General features: G+C 42.3%; 1 protein-coding gene across 4 annotated transcripts in view; it reads left to right on the top strand.

Moving 5' to 3' along the window:
- Positions 1-19,199, top strand: part of SLC35D4 (solute carrier family 35 member D4) — a 49,516-nt gene that overhangs the window by 15,332 nt on the left and 14,985 nt on the right. For 3 of the 4 annotated variants that reach the window (XM_088526679.1, XM_088526681.1, XM_088526682.1), the window contains exons 9-13: positions 1,113-1,158; positions 2,012-2,047; positions 7,337-7,371; positions 8,487-8,556; positions 10,379-10,472. In XM_088526679.1, coding sequence (XP_088382805.1) covers positions 1,113-1,158; positions 2,012-2,047; positions 7,337-7,371; positions 8,487-8,556; positions 10,379-10,472 — 281 coding nt within the window. Of the gene's footprint in view, positions 1-1,112; positions 1,159-2,011; positions 2,048-7,336; positions 7,372-7,944; positions 8,100-8,486; positions 8,557-10,378; positions 10,473-19,199 lie in introns of all 4 variants that reach the window. The other variant, XR_015913507.1, reaches the window with a different exon arrangement.

A 19,199-nucleotide genomic window follows, 5' to 3' on the forward strand; every position in this document is an offset into this window, starting at 1 on the left:
GAGATTCCATTTTTAAATGTTGTTAACATACAAATAACAAACAGTGGTAGCTTTTTTTTTTTCCTTCTCTTTTAGGAAATGTCATATGGTAAATATTTGCACATTTAGGTAAAAACAAAAAGCTAAGGATTTTTCCACTTCAAATATTTGTGTTTGCTGTAGCAAGTGATGTTATTGCTTTCTGCAAGCCACAAGGTCTCATTTGTACAACAGTGCTGGGCACAGAGGTGAAAGGCAGCTTGGAGGGTTTGAGGAACCCTCTGCTGTATGGTTAAAACGTGTAGGAAGTGCCAGGGTGATGTTTATACTCCAAATAGAGAGAAAGCTGTTGAGATGCCTATGGAGATTTTTGTATAGTTAAAGAGAGAGGGAATGGGGAGCCAACTTAACGTACAGTTTAATTAAGACAGCATTTAAGGAAGGGTGTGTGTGTGCTACCTTTCCTTTTGGTTAAAGGAGGCAGAACTGAGATTTATCGCATAGTGTTCTAGCAGATCTGCTTATCATATGGGGATTTTTCTTTGTGATTGGAAAAGGGGAAAAAAAAAAAGCCCTTAAGAAAGGGTCTAAAAAAAATAGACTGGAGCTTTATTATTCCTTCCCTGCCTGGTTAAAGACTTTCGAGGTGGGAGCGCACCAGGAGGCGAATAGGCTAAGGGTGCCGAGAACCTGGACAGTCCAAAGCTGAGGAAACTTCAGACAGCAAAGAGCAAACAGTGACAGCAGCCTTCATGGATGAAGATGTCATAGGAGTCACCCCCAAAGTGGGCTGGTCCACAGAACCCGTTTGTCTGCAGCAGTTCTCTTCATACTTCTTCATACACGCACCCATCTACCCACATACCTTCATAGTTGCCATGAGCTTGGAGTCATCTCCTCCTCAGAAAAACTAGGAGAAATGTGTAGTACGACAGTGCTCAGAGATAAAAATTCTTTGAAAGCCATTAATTTGAAGTGATAGGTGGCTCTATTCATGGTTTAGGCATCCTTTGTACCACGTGGCTGACTGTAATTCAGAAGGTTCCTTGTCTGTCTGTACCACAGCCAAACAAATCATTGTTTGGCAGAATGATTGCACATTGCAGCAATTACACTTGTCATTTCAATTACAGGGTCCTACAAAGTATTTCACAAGTTATGGAAACCTAACTCTCTAAGGTAATGTATTCTAACATTTTTTTAAAAGGAAAAGGTTGCTTTTGTAGAGGTTTAGACTTTTATTTATGTAGCAGTCAGGTAACTAGGAGTATCTGCTTTATTGGGATAAACTGGGGTGTACTTGCATGACCATTAATGACTTCTTGCCAGAGGAGCAGTATTTACTGCTGATAGTTTTAACTATACCATATAGCTATTGATATTTATCCTCACCCAAATACTGCATTAGTTTTAAATACCATATTATCAAAGGATGATGACTTTTTTTTCTGGAGGAAGATCCCCTCTGATGTCAGAGGCATTAAGAAGAAATTATAGTTTGTGTTAGCCTTCAAAGCTGGACAGTTTGTCTCTTACTATCTCCTTGCAACAAAGTCTGCAAAACCAGTAGCAGCTGGTGGCTTTCAACAAAACTTGAATGTCCAAGTACCTTGAAAATCTTGCAATCTTGCACCAATCCCACGAGTGCTTTAGCGTTAAGCTAAGAGTAAGAAAGTTGGTTTTGAAATGAGGTGTTTACATGTTTACATCATCTGTAATCTGCAGTTCTCTGTAGAGATGGAGATGGCCGTATTCCTGCTGAATGTAATGGACATTTGTGTGAACATAATACATATATGGATAGCATATGGATAGGCTCACTTATTTTGAGAGTTCTTTTGTGCTTATAGGGTTCCAATCTTCAGTCAATCTTGTATTACCCTGACTTTCAGTGAGCATTACCATTGGCGTAGTAACAACAGAAGTAATGTGGAAGCAGTGTAAATGATGTGTAAATTAATATATCAGTCTCTTCTATCAAATATCAAATGAGCTATGTTACTAAGAGCGCCTTTTTTTCCCCTCTTTGCAGTGACCTGGACCAACAGTACATCAACTATGTATTCAGGTAAAAGCAATAAGCTTTTGATACACCATAGTTGGTTTTATGTGATATATGTTTTCATTTTCAACCACGTCTTGTTTAGGAAACTCATAGCTACTACTACTTAATTTTATCTGGTTAGCAGGACATTCGTGGAAGTGAATGAACATGGCTTATCAGCTGAATCTTTAGGCTTTGGTTACAGATGCACGTGCCAATATACACCTGGGGAGATAATGAAGTGTTAATTACAATTTGTAATCGCCATGTGCATCTCTGGAAGAGATATCTAGAATAATATTTAAAGAGTAGCTTCTTGGCAGTCCCCACTCACAAAATCAAACTTGCACAAATTGCCAGTGGGGAGACAGTGATCATCTATGTACCATGTGCGAAGAGCGTGAGCAGTAACTGGTTGTTCAGAGTGCTGTTAAGAGGATTGAGTAATTCAAATCTTTAGTTGTTTTCTTGATTTGGAGATATGAAAATGGTTTGTCAATTTGTGGTTAGCAAAAGAACTTGAGTCACCCACCAGAGTCCCTTGCGTCCGTGTGGTTGTGGTTGTGTGATTCCCCCAGCATCCTTCCCTAAAGAGCCATCTAAGCCAGTGCAGTCAGCTTGCCTGGCTTCCACTGGCGTGTTTTTTTTTGTTGTTGTTGTTGTTGTTTTTTTTTTTGAGGCTGTATTTGAAGTGAGGCATGCAGAGAATTTGTTAGATCCTCCCCAAACTATAAGCCTCAATCTCACGTCTACTTGTGCTCATTGACCTCTTTTCTTGAAATGGTGGATGAGGTTATGAGGAAGTGCTATGCACTGTGAATACTCAGCTCTTGGGAGGAAGGCTGGTCAGGAGGAATGAAACCCATCAATGGGCTGGGTAGGAGCAGAACAGAGAGCTTAAGTTATGGGTAAGCATGACAGAAGTGAAATTATGCTAGTTTATTTGATTAGATGGATTCGTGCTCTTGCCTGGTCACATCTGGTAAGGATCCTTGCAAGCGATGCAGCAGGGACACGGCTGTGGGACAGCTGTTTGTCTGCAGTTTCCTATTGCTTTGTGAACATCAACTTGATAACATGATCCACCTTAGTCTGATCAAATCTCCTGTCCCCATAAATGAGTAATGGGGCCCTCTGACTATGGGTTTTTATGGTTCCAGGGAGCACTCATGGAGGCTCCAGGCAATATCCAAGTACCAGTTTGCTGGCAGTAGCCTTTATTTCGAGTCAGCTGTTGTTTTCTATCTACTGTGAAGTGCAAAGCAATTGTGGTTTAGGCAGAGAAGGCAGTTGTGTCTGTTGAAGCTCTTTGGAAGGGAGCTGTAGTCGCAGAACTTGGAGATACGCTGCTGTGTGCAGAAGTAACCCAGGGAGGCTTCAGAGAGCTGTTCTGCTAAAGCAGCTATTTGTTCTCATGGCAGCTGTTTGTATAATGTCGAAAGGAGAAAAAATTAAGAAAGTGGTAAATATATATATATTTTTTCTCCCCTCTGTCTGCCTAACTGTAGCTCTCAGTTTTAATTTTTAGTTAAAGCTCCCTTGATGCTGAGCCTGCAGATTTCAGATTTGAGCTGAAGGTCTTAATTTAGTGCCTTAGATTGAAAAATGAGGATGTGATTCTCTGCTATGTTAGCTTTGAAGGCTGTGAGGTTGTGTCCAGCAGAGAGCAGGAGTTGCCCATTGAAAGGGAAGAGTGATTACTGATTTAGAGGTCTTTGAAAACAAGATACTGTTCGCTAAGCAGCTGCTGGTGCAGTGGTTTGTATTTAAAAGCTACGGGATTTTTAGGCAAGGGACTTGTGGGACGGGGGAGATTTTTTTTCTTTTTTTGCAGCAGCCCTTTACAAGCAGAGTGTGTTGGCAAAGCCCGGGAAGGTTTCCCTGCTCGCTGAAGGTCCGTGTGGCTCGGAGGCGATGGCATGGGCAGGCAGGCTGCAGGTGGGCACCTGCCTGCTGGCGCGGGGCCTGCGGCCACGGGCACCACTTCCCTGCAGGAGAGCACTGCGGCCGGGGTGCCGCTCCTCGTCGTGTCCAGGGAAAACCCTTGGTTCCGGGAGCAGAGCAGCAGCTGGCAACCGGTTTCTCACAGGCTTCTGCCTTGTTGTTACGGTCCATGACGCTCAGCAGGGATGGATCTTTGCAGAAGCTCCTTCTGTGTTTGTGGCCTTCGTGAGGTGCCGCTGCAGTGGAGGTTCTGGGGTGTCTAAAGAGCTTTCTGTGGCAGAGGGGCCAGGTGGGAATTGCTTCTTCCAGAGCCCTGTGAGCCTGTAACTGCCTTTGAGGTGTCTGCTGCTTAAATTTGGTGAAACTTGGCAGTGTGTTTGAGAGCCATAAAGGGTGACTGATGGACACAGCATTATTGTATAAGCTTAGTTACTGTGGAAGATAGTCAAAAATATTTAAATCATATTTAAATAAACATTTTATTTTGAACATTGAATGAGTGCTAACTTCTTGGTCAGTTCTCGGTCAGAATTAGTGCAAATATGTGACTGCTGCTGGCAGAGGGTGCCCAGCACCGCTCAAGGTTTCACATTTGTTAAATGATGTGCTGCTGTCTGTGCACCAGCTCTCTTAAAGACCCTTTCAGCTGCGGGAGCATCTTGGGTCCATCTCCAGAATAAGCAAGTGCGACACGCTGGCGGCCTCGTCTGTGTGTCTGAAGAAACTTCCTGGTGTAGTATCCATGCTACTGTTTTTTTTATTAGGAATAGTATCAATAGGCCTTTATAGCCCGTTGTTTTTAACGTAGATCAAACAGCTAACATGTGACTGGGGGGAAAAGAGAGCAGCTGTGTGAACACAGCCAGAGTGTTTGTTATAGTAGGGGCTGTTTAAAGTGTTCGGTACAAAAACAGGGTTGTACTCTGAGCATAGATGCTGCCTGGGTAGAGCAGATTAAAAGTTTTGCCCCGGGCTACTAGATATTTTAATGTACTAATATGTTAGATTAAAAATACATATTGAGATTAAAAAAATGTTTATCTACCTTGGCTCAGTTGGACTTTGCCAGAGGTGCAACTGAAACTAGCAGGATTGTCTACCATACTCTGCCGCTACACATGCTATTTCTTGTTTTAAAATCTGGAACAAATTCTTTAGGAGAATGTTTTAAGCTAGGGTGTTAGCAAATGTACGTGGATGGGAGATTTCCAGAACCAAATAGTCTGAAGAAATATTTGCTGCTGTTGAAAGAGCGACATTCCTCTCACTTCATCACTTACAGCATGGTTCCTGCTCTTTGATGCGTATATATTTAAAGGAGCCAAATAGGGGATAGATGTAGGAGGGAAAACAAAGCTGTACTTTATACACAGAAGGGGTGGGTGATGCTGTTTCTTTTGTTCCCCTCCCTTGCACTGGAGTTTTACCTGGCATGTTGAGGGATACGTGATGCTGCTTTGAAGGGGGTCACAGCTTAGCTTGATCTTTTTCATGTGCTGAGGAGGATGAAGATACGTTGCTCCTGTAAAAAGATTTTGGTTCATCCCAGTGTCTCTGTTCGCAAAGGCTTGGCAGACAACCTGGGAGCCACTCCTGAGGAGCAAACTGAGCAGCAGAATGTCAAACATTGAGTAAATGGCACTGGCAAGGATGTGCGGTCTACAGCCTTTATCGCACAACTATTTGGATTGGATTGGATGAGCTGCTAATTTGCCACATTTGTGAATTTAGAAAGCTGCAGTAGATTTCTGCAATAGGGAAAGGCAGCTTTGTGGGCATAGATTGTTTTTTGTGGTGAAAATTAGGTCTTAGCCAGACATAAGCCTGCAGATGAGCCAGTGCAAAGCAATGCACTATGAGCACGGGAGTAGAGAAGAGGAACACAGGAGCCCCACACAGGAATTTTGTTTCTTCTGTGGCCTAACGTCCAGACTGTTCTCCTGGAAACTGCTGAATCCCTGGTCTGCTCCTGCAGCATCCTGGTGTCCTTCCTGCTATGAGGGCAGAGCGTCAGCATGGCTCTGTTGCCCCCTAAGCCATTTGCCTTAGCCTGCCCTGTGCTCTCAAAAAGACCCTGTTTTCCTCCCATGTTTTCTTTGTATTCAAGCCTGGGATGGGGGTTATCAGTTTCTCTTGGTTGCAGAAGGAAGTTTCTCTTTGAACATCTCCAAATCTCATATATTTTTTTTTGTTAGTTTGTTTGAGAAGTAATAGAGCAGAAGCAAAGCTGCAGGAACACGGCTTTATCATGATTCTCATCACTGAGTTACACCTGTCCTTCCAATCCCCTGTTGTCTTTCTTATTCAGTCAAAAGCAATAGGCCTTTGCTTCCTGGTTGGGTTTGTCTTTTACTGCTGCTACTGGGCCTGGTGAGAATTGCTGATAACCAGGGGAAATTGCCTCGCTTCAGTATTCATAGTATTAATAAATGTGTTTACCTTCATGCTTGCTGCTCACAGAAAGGCCTCTCCCAATACTCTTGTCCCTTGTCTCCATCACTTGCATGTGTTGGACAGCCCCTGCTACAACTCAGAGCCTGAAATTCTTATGGCATCCCAGAAGTATTAAAGTGATCTGCCAATAAAGAACTAGTCATAGCTGATTTTCTTATTCACTTGCATCTTTGTTTAAAAAAAAAAAAGTATGCATGACTGGAGATGATGGTTGGTATTTAAAATGCACAAAAAATGTATGTCTTTTTCTAAGTGACATTTTGGGCATGAATGCACATAACACACATAGAATTCAATATCTGACTCTTAGACAAAGTGTGTGTGTGTGTGTGTGTGTGTGTGTGTGTCTACAGATCGGTCACTTGCATACACACCATTAAACCCCCACCAAGTTGAGGCACAAATCCAGTTCTGTAGAGATTCTCTCTTGGTGATGTGACCGAGTGGCAAAGCTGAACAGGACTTGGGGGTTACAAGATCAGTAAGAGGTGCTCATGGCAAGTTAAGGCAAATGGGGCTTACTGGAATGCTTATATAGTGGTGGCAAGAGGTATAATAGGGTGCAACAGCCATAAATTGCAGCTTAGGCAGCTTGAAATCTGCGCCTTAGGAGTGGTTGGGTGAGAGTAGAACAAACTGCAGAGTGCTGTGGAATCTGCACTCTGGGAGGCTCTTAAGATGTGGTTGGGCAAAGCCAAGGAGCATGTGCAGGTCCTGGTGATAGAGCCACTTCAGCAGCTGGGCTAGGGACCCCTGAGAGCCTTCCCAGCATTATTGTTACTTATTCCTCAGTTATTCTACTGCCGTGAAATGGATTTCACTCATGAAATAACACATGCAGAGCTGTCTACATGTTCAGGCCATGTCATAAATACTGTAGCATACATTTTTTATTTGTTTTCCTTTTTTTTTTAGTGTGGTGCTGTTGGCCTCTGCATCCCATCCAGCAGGTAAAGTGGATTGAGATGTTCCTTTTCTTAGGTTTGCATATTGCCTTTCCCTTTTTGTGCATGTAAACTCCTAATCCTGCAGGGTTAGGAGACATAACAGTGTAACAGCCTATAGACAGAGGAGGAAGGTACCTAGCACCATGTAGTCTGTAATATTTAGTAATATCTTTTCTACCTGTCCTTTGCACAGAAGCAACATGGGACAAGCAGCAGCTTTTGAGCTGTTTTTTGATGAAGAATCCTTATTTTACCATAAAATAAAAGAGTAAAAGTGGAAGAACTGGATACTTGAGGGTAGTTAATATTCCCCGCATGCTGGTGTTTCAGTTGTTTGAGGAATAAAGTTAATATGTTTCTTTCAGTAGAACATGTCTTAGACAGAAAGACAAAAGATATATACATGTAAAAAAAAAATCTTCTTTTGCCTGGTTGTTCACATTGTGTATGCAGCATTCCTACACAGAAATTTCAAGGAAAACGGAACCTGCATTTCAAAAAGTGAAAGACAGAACTTCCTCTGAATCTGTAGAGTATTGAAGAAAGGCAAGAAAACTCCAGGGGGTTTTTACCTAGAGCTCCTGGGCCTAAGTGCCTGGAAATCCAAGTATTCCAGAGTTCCGCCTGGATGTGGGAGAATGTCCTTAAACTTCCCGACTTGTGCTGCGTGTCAGAGTTCAAATTCCAGAAGGGGAAACAGCCAACACATGTTTGTGTTTCCTGGTGCTTCAGTAAACCACTTTCCTGACTTCAGCAGGAGCCTTTGCGAGCTCTGAAGTGAGGGGTGGGTAGGATGTGTGTCTCGCTGGCAACTGTCGCTTCAACAGGATTGTTTGTATAATAACGCAGGGTATTCTTAGGAGTTATGTAATTGCTGTCTCCTTTTACAGCTGAAGGCAGGAGCTGACTAGAATCAGGAAGCTCAAGAGTGCTACCATTAGACACTAGAAATGTGGAAAGCATCATAAATGAAAAGTCAGCAGCTGTGAGGGCTCAAAGGAATGTTAAGCAAGTAATGGTCCCTATATAATGATCCCTGTGCTGTTCCCTTGCCTGTAACGATGGGTGTTTCTTTCTCCTCTGCTGCTTTGCACTGAGTATGCTGCTTTGTCCCTCAGGTGATCTCCTCAGTGCCTTGGACTTCCCATTCCTGTACTTCTACAGATTTCACAGCAGCTGCTGTGCCAGGTAACCTTTCTACAACAGGGCATGTGCACGTGCTCAAAATAAGAGAACCTGTTGCTTTCCAAGCTTGACTCTCAGTAGAAAATTTGAAGCATGAAAAACTCTAGCTATACCAGTTTCTTCTGGCATGAGTCAGTAAAACTGCAGAGAAGTGACTGCCTGTTCATATGTGCTTGCAGGCTTGTCACAGATGCAAGTATACGTGTTCACGTGTGAGTGTATTCTGACCATGAAGGTTCCCAGTCTCCAGTAAAATACTTTTTACCCAATATAGCAAGCTTTGATAAACTCAAATGCTTCTCAGGTTGGATTAGCCCTTGTAAAACTCACTGTTTGCAGTGATTACAAAGTATTAGGCTTCGGCAGTATATGAGTGTACATGGATTTATTTGTCTGTACATCTTGTTATTTGGCAGAATGCTTTTTTGGGGTAAAAGGGAAAAGTTTTAACAGACGTCCCTCTATTTTGAGCAGCAAAAGTTCACAGCCCTCACAGATAACATGTCTTTGCAGTTCTTAATTATCTCAAATCCCATTCTTTGTTCTTATCCAAACTTCTGCCTGGGGAAAGCATTTTCTTTTTAAACGAGATGAAAAAAATGTGTTTTCATGCTAATTGATGGCAAAGTATTTTTTGTTTGTTAGGGCTTTTCTAATCTGTGCCTAGCTATCTGTTAAAAGGAGATGTGGAAAAAAAAAAAAAAAGGCCATTAAGTAGATACTTGCGTAGATACTTTTTTGTGCAAGTATAACTTTATTCAAGAGTAGACTAGCTGCTCACATTGGTCGTGATGAAAGCTCGTTCCATAGTAGTTGTGGGAAATACATTCCTTGAAGGCACAGTTCAACTTCAGGCACCGGTGCCTATTAGCTAACTCAGAACCTTATTTTCTTCTCTTCATGTTTCTTTTCTTCTTGTACTTACTGCATGCTCTGATCCTGTTTCCTTTTCCATGCTGCCTGCCATGATACTTTATATATAACCATCCATGTCTCTGTACTAGCCAGATAGTCATTTGTTCCTTATGTATTTGAAGTCCCTCCCTATTCCCTTCTTGCTTACACTATCCCTCTGCTTCATAACCAGTGGGATGCAAATATATTAAAAGTGAAACTAAATGCAGAGCCCAAGATTATAGCTTGTCTGAAGTCCAGTGAGATGTGGAACAGTTTCCTTAAGAGTAGGCTTGGCTGCAGGAGCCCTGGGGACTACTATAAGTGATTTGAGAATCAAAATTCACTTACGAGTGAGCTGAAAGCTTTAGTGTTCTCTTTCCTGGCACCAAGGAGTTGTCTGTCTATTTGGTGCCCAGTGGAGGTGCGTTTGACTTGCTTGCAATTTGGGCTTTATGAAGTTTGCGTAACTGAAAGCTTCAGGCAGAATTATTTTGATGGTATGGAGTCTGGGATTTTCATTCCTCCAATCTAAGGCTCTATGGAGGTTGAACTGAAACAGTGGATAAATATGTGCCTCCTGATGAAATTTGCACTGCCTTTATTCAGAGCTCTTTCAATGCCTGAATTTAATATTTGACCCCATATTTCCAATAATCTCTACTTTTCTGATTATGCAAGTGCATTAGAGACCAAGCATAACACTGTCTGCTTACTTTCCTCAGATTGCAGCCGCTGGCTGAACAAAACCCCAACTTTATGTCCAGTAAATTAAGTTCTTTGTACACCAGCTTTCTTTCTTGAAATGGGATTAACACTGCTTGAGGGGTGTCTGCTCAGTCGTGCATTAGGAAAACCAAGATGACTGTAAGAGGCTGCTTAGCTGAAATTAAGAGACTTTATTAACAAAAGCTTTCCCCATCTTTTGCAGTGGACTGTTGGGATTCTTCTTGATGTTGCACACAGCGAAACTTAGAAACAGCACAACCTCAGGGCAATATGCAGCATGGAGTTTCCTTGCAAAGGTAAGAGAAAGACCACGACAGGATCCTTGTGTATCCTAGGAGAACTGTGAGGAAGTTCACCTTTAGTTTCCCTAGTTGTTCCTATCAGAATTCCTATAGGGCCTGTCCATATAACATTCTGCCTAAAGAGATGAAGCAACAAATATCAGTCCCTTGTGTAATAAAGCAGGATTTTTGGCTAAGGCAAAGTATTGAAGTTAGACTCAGTTAATGTGCTGATTAATTGCAGTTGAGCATTTGGCATATCGAATCCAAGTAATACAAATTAATACTCTCCAGAGGATGTTTTTTGAAAAAAATACTCCTTTGGAGAGTGTGTGCACCAACCATTGTTTCTGAAGTGTCTTCCCAGCAATGCTGAGTTACAGAGTCAGGAAATAAACCTAGATACATGAAGGTTAATACCAGAACTCCCACTGCCGTCATCACAGGGGAGAGCAGTGGATGTCACTTGCCTTAACTTTAGCAAATCTCCCACAAAGTTCTTGTTTCCAGTCAGAATTAGAGTCTGGGTAGGGAGATAATTAGATAGATAAAAAACTGTTTGGATGACCAGGCTTAGAGGGTAGTAGTTAGCAGGTCAAAATCTACCCGGAGTGCCTGATGGTAACACAGGCTGGCTGGCTGGGAAGCAGCTCTAGGGAAAATCCTGAGCGGGTTTGGGGGACAGCAAGCTGACCATGAGCCAGCAGTGCGTCCTGCCAGCAAAGAAAGCCAGCAGTATCCTGGGTTTTATTAAGAGGAGCACCGGCAGCAGAGTCAGGGAAGTGATTATCCTGTTCAACTCGGCACTTGTTAGATCACATCTGGGACAGTGAGTCTTGTTTTGGACCCCTCAGTGCAGGACAGGCAAGTTGGACTGGCAAATTTAGCCAGGTTCAGACTGGCTATAAGGAAAAACTATTTCAACCCGAGGATGGACAAGCAGGGGCCCGGGTAGCCCAGAGGCTGGGCAGTCTCCATCATTAGAGGTTTTCAAGGAATGACTGGGCAAAGCCCTGAGCAACTTGGGCTGATTTTGCAGCTGACCCTGCTTGAAGCAGGTGGTTGGTCTAGAGACCTGCTGAGATCCCTTCTTACTTGAATTATCCTGTGAGCCTTGGCTTTAGGAGTCTGGCTGTTTATTATCAGAATAGTAATAGTGTGTGTGTGTGTGTGTGTTTTATTTGTGTGTGTTTTTTTTTTTTTCAATTATAAGTTTTTGATACCTCATTTGTTAACTTATCTGTTGTGGATGGAGTGAAAAGGGTTAATTTGACATATTTTCCCAAGACACATCTACCAGATTTCATCACTGTCAGTTTGGCCATCTAAAAATCACAGCCTGTGATCGCAGCTTTTCTACTGCAATGAGTGAAGTTGTTATCTTAACCAAAGTGGACCTGCATAAGATACTTGTTTAGAAACTGTAGTCATTTTTTTTTAAGAATCAGAAAGGAGCAATGTGGCAGCTTTTGTGCTTGGCAAGCTTTTTCTCACTGTACAAGTCATACTTTCTTATTGGCTTGAATTTCTCTCAGCTCCAAAACAGGCTGCATGTGGCAATTTCAGTGCTTTTACTTCCTCCCTGTTCCTTCATAGCAAGTCAACTGATCAAATACTTGCTGTTGCTATTTTCATTTACTTATTTATTTATTTATTTTTGTAATTCTTAGGGTAAGAGATGGGAAAATCTGGCTCTGCTAGCAGGTATTGTGAATGAGGAAAAATGGTTCTGCCTGTGGTATTTGTGATCTATCTGAAAAAAAATGCAGGCAGAGATGTGTTGTGAAATATATTTTAAGCAGATCTGGGTCCTTCCCAAGCTGAAGTGAATCAGAGCCACAAAGTCTGGACTGGATCAAAGCTTTCACAAAGTTCAAGGATTTCCAGATCTGCGGGATTTGGGCCAACTCTAGATACAGACTTCACAAAGTTTGTTCTAGCCACTGTTGACAATGAGATTACATGCCTTGACTGCAACTCAAGATTTGTCTTTGTATTACTGTGATAATTTAAGCTGTTCTTGTTTTGTAAGCAACCTTAAAAGTCTGTGTTTGTTCATGTGCAAGTCTGTGATTTAATTAGTTTTGCTTAGGAGGGATTTTGCAACAACAACAACAAAAAAAAAAATCAGTCCTTTTCCTGTTATAACTTCTAATCTGTTGTTCAATCTATATGTCTTGTCTTTAGTTCCAAGGCAGGAGGGAGGAAAAGTGCTAAAGACATAAGAGCTGCCTGTAACTAAAAATAATAACAAAACTAGCAGTTTCCCCATTATCTCTCACTAGCATTTTTTAAAGCCTCTCACAGGAATGTCGTTATGAGTCAGTCATAGCCTTCTGAGAAAATATGAGGAATATGCAGGAGCTGCTGCGCTCAGTGATGACATATAGCTGATGCTGGTGTCAAACTTGGGGAATGCTTAAAATGTACCACTTTTAGAATGGCTAGCAAGGACAACTGCAGAGAGGGAGGCAGAAAACATTGAGCTGAACTGGAATTTGTGTGCATGGTTGGAACACATGCATCAGCACCTACAACATTCTTCCAAAGTATTTTGTAACAATAAGGAATCATAGATTTTAAGTGTGGTCTAATCAGAAAAATCATATGTGTGTGTTCACTGCTGCTGCCTTCTGCAGATGTCTCGAAGTATTAGAGTTGAATTAATTCAGCCTGACATTGTATGAGTATGAGGCCTGCCTCAGTCATGCCACGAGTCATCGTAGGTGCAGAAAAGCAGTGCTTAACTGATACTGTAAGAATGTGTTTGAATCCAAGTGTGCAACTCCCCCTTAAAAAAAAAAAAAAAAAGTTGGAAGGAAACTGGTGTGGATAGAGCATAAAGATAGAAGCTGTTTGAATCTGGACTTGCAGAATGAGAGCCAGTGGAAAAAAACAAAAAACCTCTGGGTCACAACAGCAGCTTTGCATTCCCACATGAGCATTTTTCTTGGATTGAGTAGTGCCCCAGATCATCCTCCTAATCTCCGAGACTGACTGGAGTTTTCACCAGCAGTTGGACAGAAGCAGCGTTTGAGGCTGGAATATGTTTATCTTGCCAGTGAGCCAGCAAAGGAGAATGCTGCAGTGCTCAGGCAGCAGCGCAGGGCTCCAGGGAAGAGAGGAGAATCAGAAAATATATTTTCCATTTGCTGGCTTTGTACCTTTGTGACTGATGGGCAGGGACTAAGATTGCTGCTGTTGCTTCAGGTCTCGTTCAGTGCTGGTAGCCCCATCAGCTCACCATGAGATCTAATCCGTCCTGCTTTGCAGATCCAAGGAGACATTCCCTGTGAAGCTCACATACTTGGCCTCCTCGCCCTCTAATTTTTCATTCACTTAAAAACCGGAGCTGGGTCATGACTTGTGTTTATGATACTTACTTTGGCTGCAGCAGCTTGGTCAGTGTATGGGTTTTTAAATTCTTGCCCCGTAGAGTGTTTCTTTTTTTTTTTTTTTTTTTTTTTTTTTTTTTTTTTGAGGGCCTTGGTGTCAAAGCTTTGTTCTGTGCAAAGAGAAAGCCCAGGCTTCATCTGTCTGTATAGCCCTATATGATATTTATAATGACAAATACTCTGCACTTTTGCTGGGAAAGCAAATAGCCTGTGCATTACTCATATCTGTGTAGAGCCGTGAGCCAAAAATGCTAAAACGATCTGTAAAACAAAAATGCCTTTTAAGAAAACCAGTAAATATGAAATTGTCATAGCCTTGCATGCATTTAATCCCCAGAAGAGCCAGTGTTTGAAGCTGTATTATGATTTCTTGTTTTAATTTGAAACTAATGCTAGCAGCTTGGGTCATGCACTAACAGGAAAAAACTGGAGATGCTCCTGTACACAGAGAACAGCATCTGGTGACAGCACTAATGAGCTCAAGCAGGGCTGTGAGTGAGTTTGTTTAGATTAAGGCTGCTAATCTATATCTGGTGATGAAACCCTGTAGAAATTAGGCAGCAGAAATAGCTGAAATCATGAATAGAAAGAAGCAGTGGCATTTCATCCCTTTTCGTCAGCAAGATACTGATTATTTATAAATATCTACTCCTGTATCATGCCTAGTGTTATCCCAGTACAATTTGCAGTGGCTTGTTTCCAGTAGGGAACTTACTGAGATGGCCACTTACAAAGAAGAGTAAATGGGAAGGACAGTAGAAAGTGCATTTTGTGTTCTTTCTTTCTCCCTCTGAAGAACTGAAGTTGGATGACTGGACTCAAGCCGTGCTGACTTTTCCACTGGTTTTCTTGTATGTTGGTTGGAAGAAAGCTTCATATTAATGCAACTCTTCCCTATGGCCTTTCCATGGCCTTATGTAATCCCTAGTGTGTCCGAGTAGTGTTAGTGCCTGTCTGGTGCCTACAAGCATCCCCTGACATCTGCTTCGCTTCCGTATTTGTCAGCTTCAGGAGTGTTTGCCCCCAGTCACCCCGTGTTCATTGCCAGCTGCCAGGCATTGCCAACATATTTTTGCAGTGGCCTCTGAAAGACTTTCTTATCTCCAGGTCATATATAACTAACTCTACCCAGTGTACTTATACCCCAGGAGCTTTAGCTCTCCCCAACATATATAATAGCTGTTAGAATACCTCCTGTAGTCTCTGGTTTTATATTTTTTTTGTCTGTGTATCCGTTTCTAAGGTCCTTATGGTGTTTGAGAAAGGATAGATAGATTCATCTTCATTCAGCTTAGAGGTGGGTGGTATCCCTCTTAAAAATGGGACTGATGCTTTTTACTGAAGTAGAAATTCTTTTTTTTTTTTTTCTGGCTTCTGATAAGGCAGAGAGGCCACCACTGCAAGTCTGTAGGGACTCCTAAAGACTCCTGGCTATGCTCACTGCTTTCAGGTAGCAACTCACACAAACTTCTATCTGCTTTAATTCCAGAGGCCGAGAAGTAGAACAAATGCATGATTTTCTCATTTTTGCTCATTTTTGAGCTCACCTAAAAAATACATATAATATAGATATTCATGATTTTCTGCTCTATATAGGAGTGAGCCAAAAATGTGGAAAATCACTCTCTCTATATATGTGTGTGTGTACGTGCATATATGTTCCTGTATATGTATCTGTTAATTCCTCTCACACTATTGCTTAGCATGCAAATGGCATGTGATAGTCTGGTTCAGACTGTCAGTGCCCTGCGTTTGCTGAGGAGCACCGAATTGCAAAAATAGGTGCTGCTGTGGGAGTCCTGCCATTGGCACTTGCTGAAGCAAGTGGCTCTCTTGTATCTCTGCCTGAGTAGAAGAGCTGTGCAAGTATCAGAAGCAGAACAAGTAGGATTCTGGCACTTGCCCGTTTTGTTATGTCGCAGTTTCAAGTAGTGTCATCATGTGTGCTGGTAGGCAGAAGAAACTGAGATTTTTGTCTTGGCCTGAACCTCATGAAACTCTGCACAGGAGTGTCATAAACTCCCACTGGCGTTTCATAAACACGGTGTATTGTCGTTTGGCAAGTCTCCCCCACAGTCTGTGAGACTGTCTTGAGATCTCGGTTTCTGACCTGGAAAAACTATGTAGACGCAAGCCAAAGCCCTGGAAGAGGGAGAATGGTGTGCCAGAACCCATCAGGCTCTGCTGGCACATGCAGGTGGCATAGATATGGTTTAAATACATCTCTAACCTGAGATGTAAGCTTCTAAAATCTATATCTCAACCTCACGTATGCTGAGAAGGAGTTTTTTGAAGGTAAAAGACTTGAGTGAGCTGAGCTTCGGGCATCTGCCCGCTGTGTGTACTTTAATTTATATGCATAAGTACATTTAAGAATGAAAAATCCCTATTCATTTGTGGCCTTCACTCTGTGAAATACAGAACATACTTTATTCTTGACATATGTGACTGATTCCTGTCAATCACCATAAACACTGTATAAATATCTTGGAAGAGAGAATGTGTTTCTCGGCTGAGCCTGGCAAACAAATAAGGCGAGCCATGTGCTCTTAACTACATCTTAACGGTCTATAAAAAATACCAGTTGCTGGAACCTTAAAAGTATAGGATTTTGCTGGTTACCATGGAGACAGTTTGTTAGTTGCATTGTAGCATCCAGCACTAATTACAGCCTGGAACTGCTGGGAAGACGTGAGTCTCCATAACAACTCCTGCTCGTGCTACATGACCGCTGAGCTGAGTGGCACATGTTCCGGGGGCACTAATGCCGTTTGATAAGGAAGTGTCTTGTGAAAACAGCTGAGACTTCCTGGACGTCTTAAGATTCCTGATAATGGTTAGTTTTGGTATGTTTATTAACAGGTGTTGCACGGGGCTGCGTGCAGTTCAGTGTGTGCCATGCTTTTGGGCATGGCAGAGTTGGACAAGTAAGGTAGTAAAGTTACGTGATGCCGCATGGGGTGGTAGCACTGCACAGTTTTCATTTGTGCTTGATGAAATACCTTGTTCCTTTTGCACTCTACAGGCATTAATGGACTGAGCACAGAGAGATGCACTGAACAAGCTTCTTTCCTCTCTCTCCTGTTACCCATTTAAAATACATTCTCCTGAGCATAGAGATAATTGTGGAATTGCTGGCTTAGTGTGTGTCCTGTGAAGGCTTTTTCACCCTTACTATCGACAAGCCACCTCTATTTTTGTGTAATGGATATCAGAGATTTACAAACTAAAAACAATTTTTGTCAAATCTAGCTGATTTTCAAACTGCAGGGAAAGCAGGTTCATTTGATCCTCTGCATAATGGATTTTTACCCTTTCTGTGTTTTTATGTAGCCTTCTAAATTCCTTATATGTGGAGAATTGAGGCTGAGAAGTCCATTTTAAGTGTGACAAGGAGAAGACAGAAGAATGACGACTGGTTTGGAAATTGTTTTCATGCCTAGTGTCCAGATGTAAATGCCAAATCCCATGGGAGAGCCACGTGTGCTGTCTCACAGACTATTGCAGGTGTTACCAAAGGTAACCGTGCTTCAGATTCCAAACGCAACCAAACCATCCGTGTTCTGCTCCCTTGCACATTCCCTGTTTTCAGGAAATAATTCTTTTTGCAGAGGTTCTCTCCCCCTTTCTCAGGTAATGAGAGACCAAAGAGTTTGTCACTTCTGTCCCTGTCTCCTCATCTGTTAGAAGCCCCTGGGCAGCTGAGGCCCACTGAGTTAACTCTGTGTCCTTTTGACATTGCTCATAAAAGGAATTACTCAAAATGGATTAACTATATTAACATTTTTAAAGTAGCACATTTTTTAAGGTCTCTGATGGAATATTCTGACCTTTCATAACAGTGAATGGTTAGAAAACCTTGGACAAGCTTTTGTTTTTGAATGGAAAATTAAAAGCTTAACTAATACCAGTCTTGCTTGCAGTCCTTAGCGTAATAATAATATTACTAATACTAATAGCATGTCGATTTCTTTCCATTGCATCATTGCTAAAGCAGCATAAACACACCAGAAAGTGGCAATGTGGAGACTGTGGTTCTGTTATTGTTGGGTTGTATGGAAAAGGGTCAGTAGAGAAACATAGTTATCTGGTCTGGGAATTGTTTGTTTATGGAGTAGGTTTTCCCAAAGGAGCCATGAGATGGGAAATACAATAGGAAATGGACTTTATACATGCGCAGAAATACCAAAACTGTTAAGTGTCATGCAAGAGAGAGCTTGATGGAAACTTGCTATTTTTGCTAACAGACTTTTCAAAAATACTTGGTTTGCATCCCCAAGTTTCCTGTGCTATTTTTGATGCTAGCAATAATCCCCTCCAGAGTACTGAGGTTTCAAGACATGATAGAAGAGGATTTTGCATCTGATTTGGTTGACTGGAAATATAAAGACTTTAGGAGTTTTTACAGATAGTAACATGGGGGGAGGGGGAAGCATTGTATTATTTTTTGCAACTAAAATATTCCCCCTAAATTAGATGTCCTTACTGGTTCTAGCAATATTGAAGCAAAGGGCCACAGCGCATCTTGGTCATTTAAGGCAGTTGCAGAGGAAACTTGGGAGCACGAAGCTGGGAAGGTGATCACCTGCACGGTATTTATGTGGGGATTGGTGGCTGCAGCAGGGGCACAGCCCTGTGCTTCTCACCACGGTGAGCCAGGAGTGGCAAGACGCATATCAGGGCCAGGCTGGAGAAGTCAGTAGGAGCATAGATCCCATCTTGTGCCTTGGAGGAGATCGCACACAGCATTTTCTGATGTTTGTGGTGTATTTAATGTGACTCGAGGCTGGGGAGTGGATGGAGAGGAATGTTGGCTTCACTGCACGTCTGATAGATCTTAGCGAGGAGGGGTGAGGATATGCAGCTGATGGCATCAGGATGCAACCCAAGTGTAAAGTATGGGGTTTTCCAACTACACAGCAGCAAGCAAGAGCCACGCAGGTGTAGCATAGGTTCCCCAGGTTGTTCAAGGAATATTTTCTGCTGTCAATCTTCTGTTTTGTTGGGTGTTACCTGGTATAGGACAATCCCTAAGCACACGGCCTTGGATTTCGTGTTAGGCCGGCCTTTGAAAAGGCTCTGAGTTCTTGAGGTGCATGAAAATACGTTGATTTTAGCTTGTAGTGTATCTGCCTTTTGTCCCTGTTTTTTGCCTTAGACACCTCAATGGTGAAGCTCTTTCAGAAGCTGTTCCTTGAGCTGTTGTTCTCTCACACTTCAGGAGAGAACAAGCTGAAAGCGATTCAAACTATTAGATTTGGACTATGCCCAGAGCTCGGAAGTGGCGCACGTAGTGTAGTTAAATGCTGAAGTGCTATCAGCCACCAAGCAACCTGCCCTTGAGTAT

This window comes from Tinamus guttatus, unplaced genomic scaffold (assembly GCF_059628265.1).
Source record: "Tinamus guttatus ecotype Peru unplaced genomic scaffold, ASM5962826v1 Tinamus_guttatus_pri_ptg000249l, whole genome shotgun sequence".
NCBI lineage: Eukaryota > Metazoa > Chordata > Aves > Tinamiformes > Tinamidae > Tinamus > Tinamus guttatus.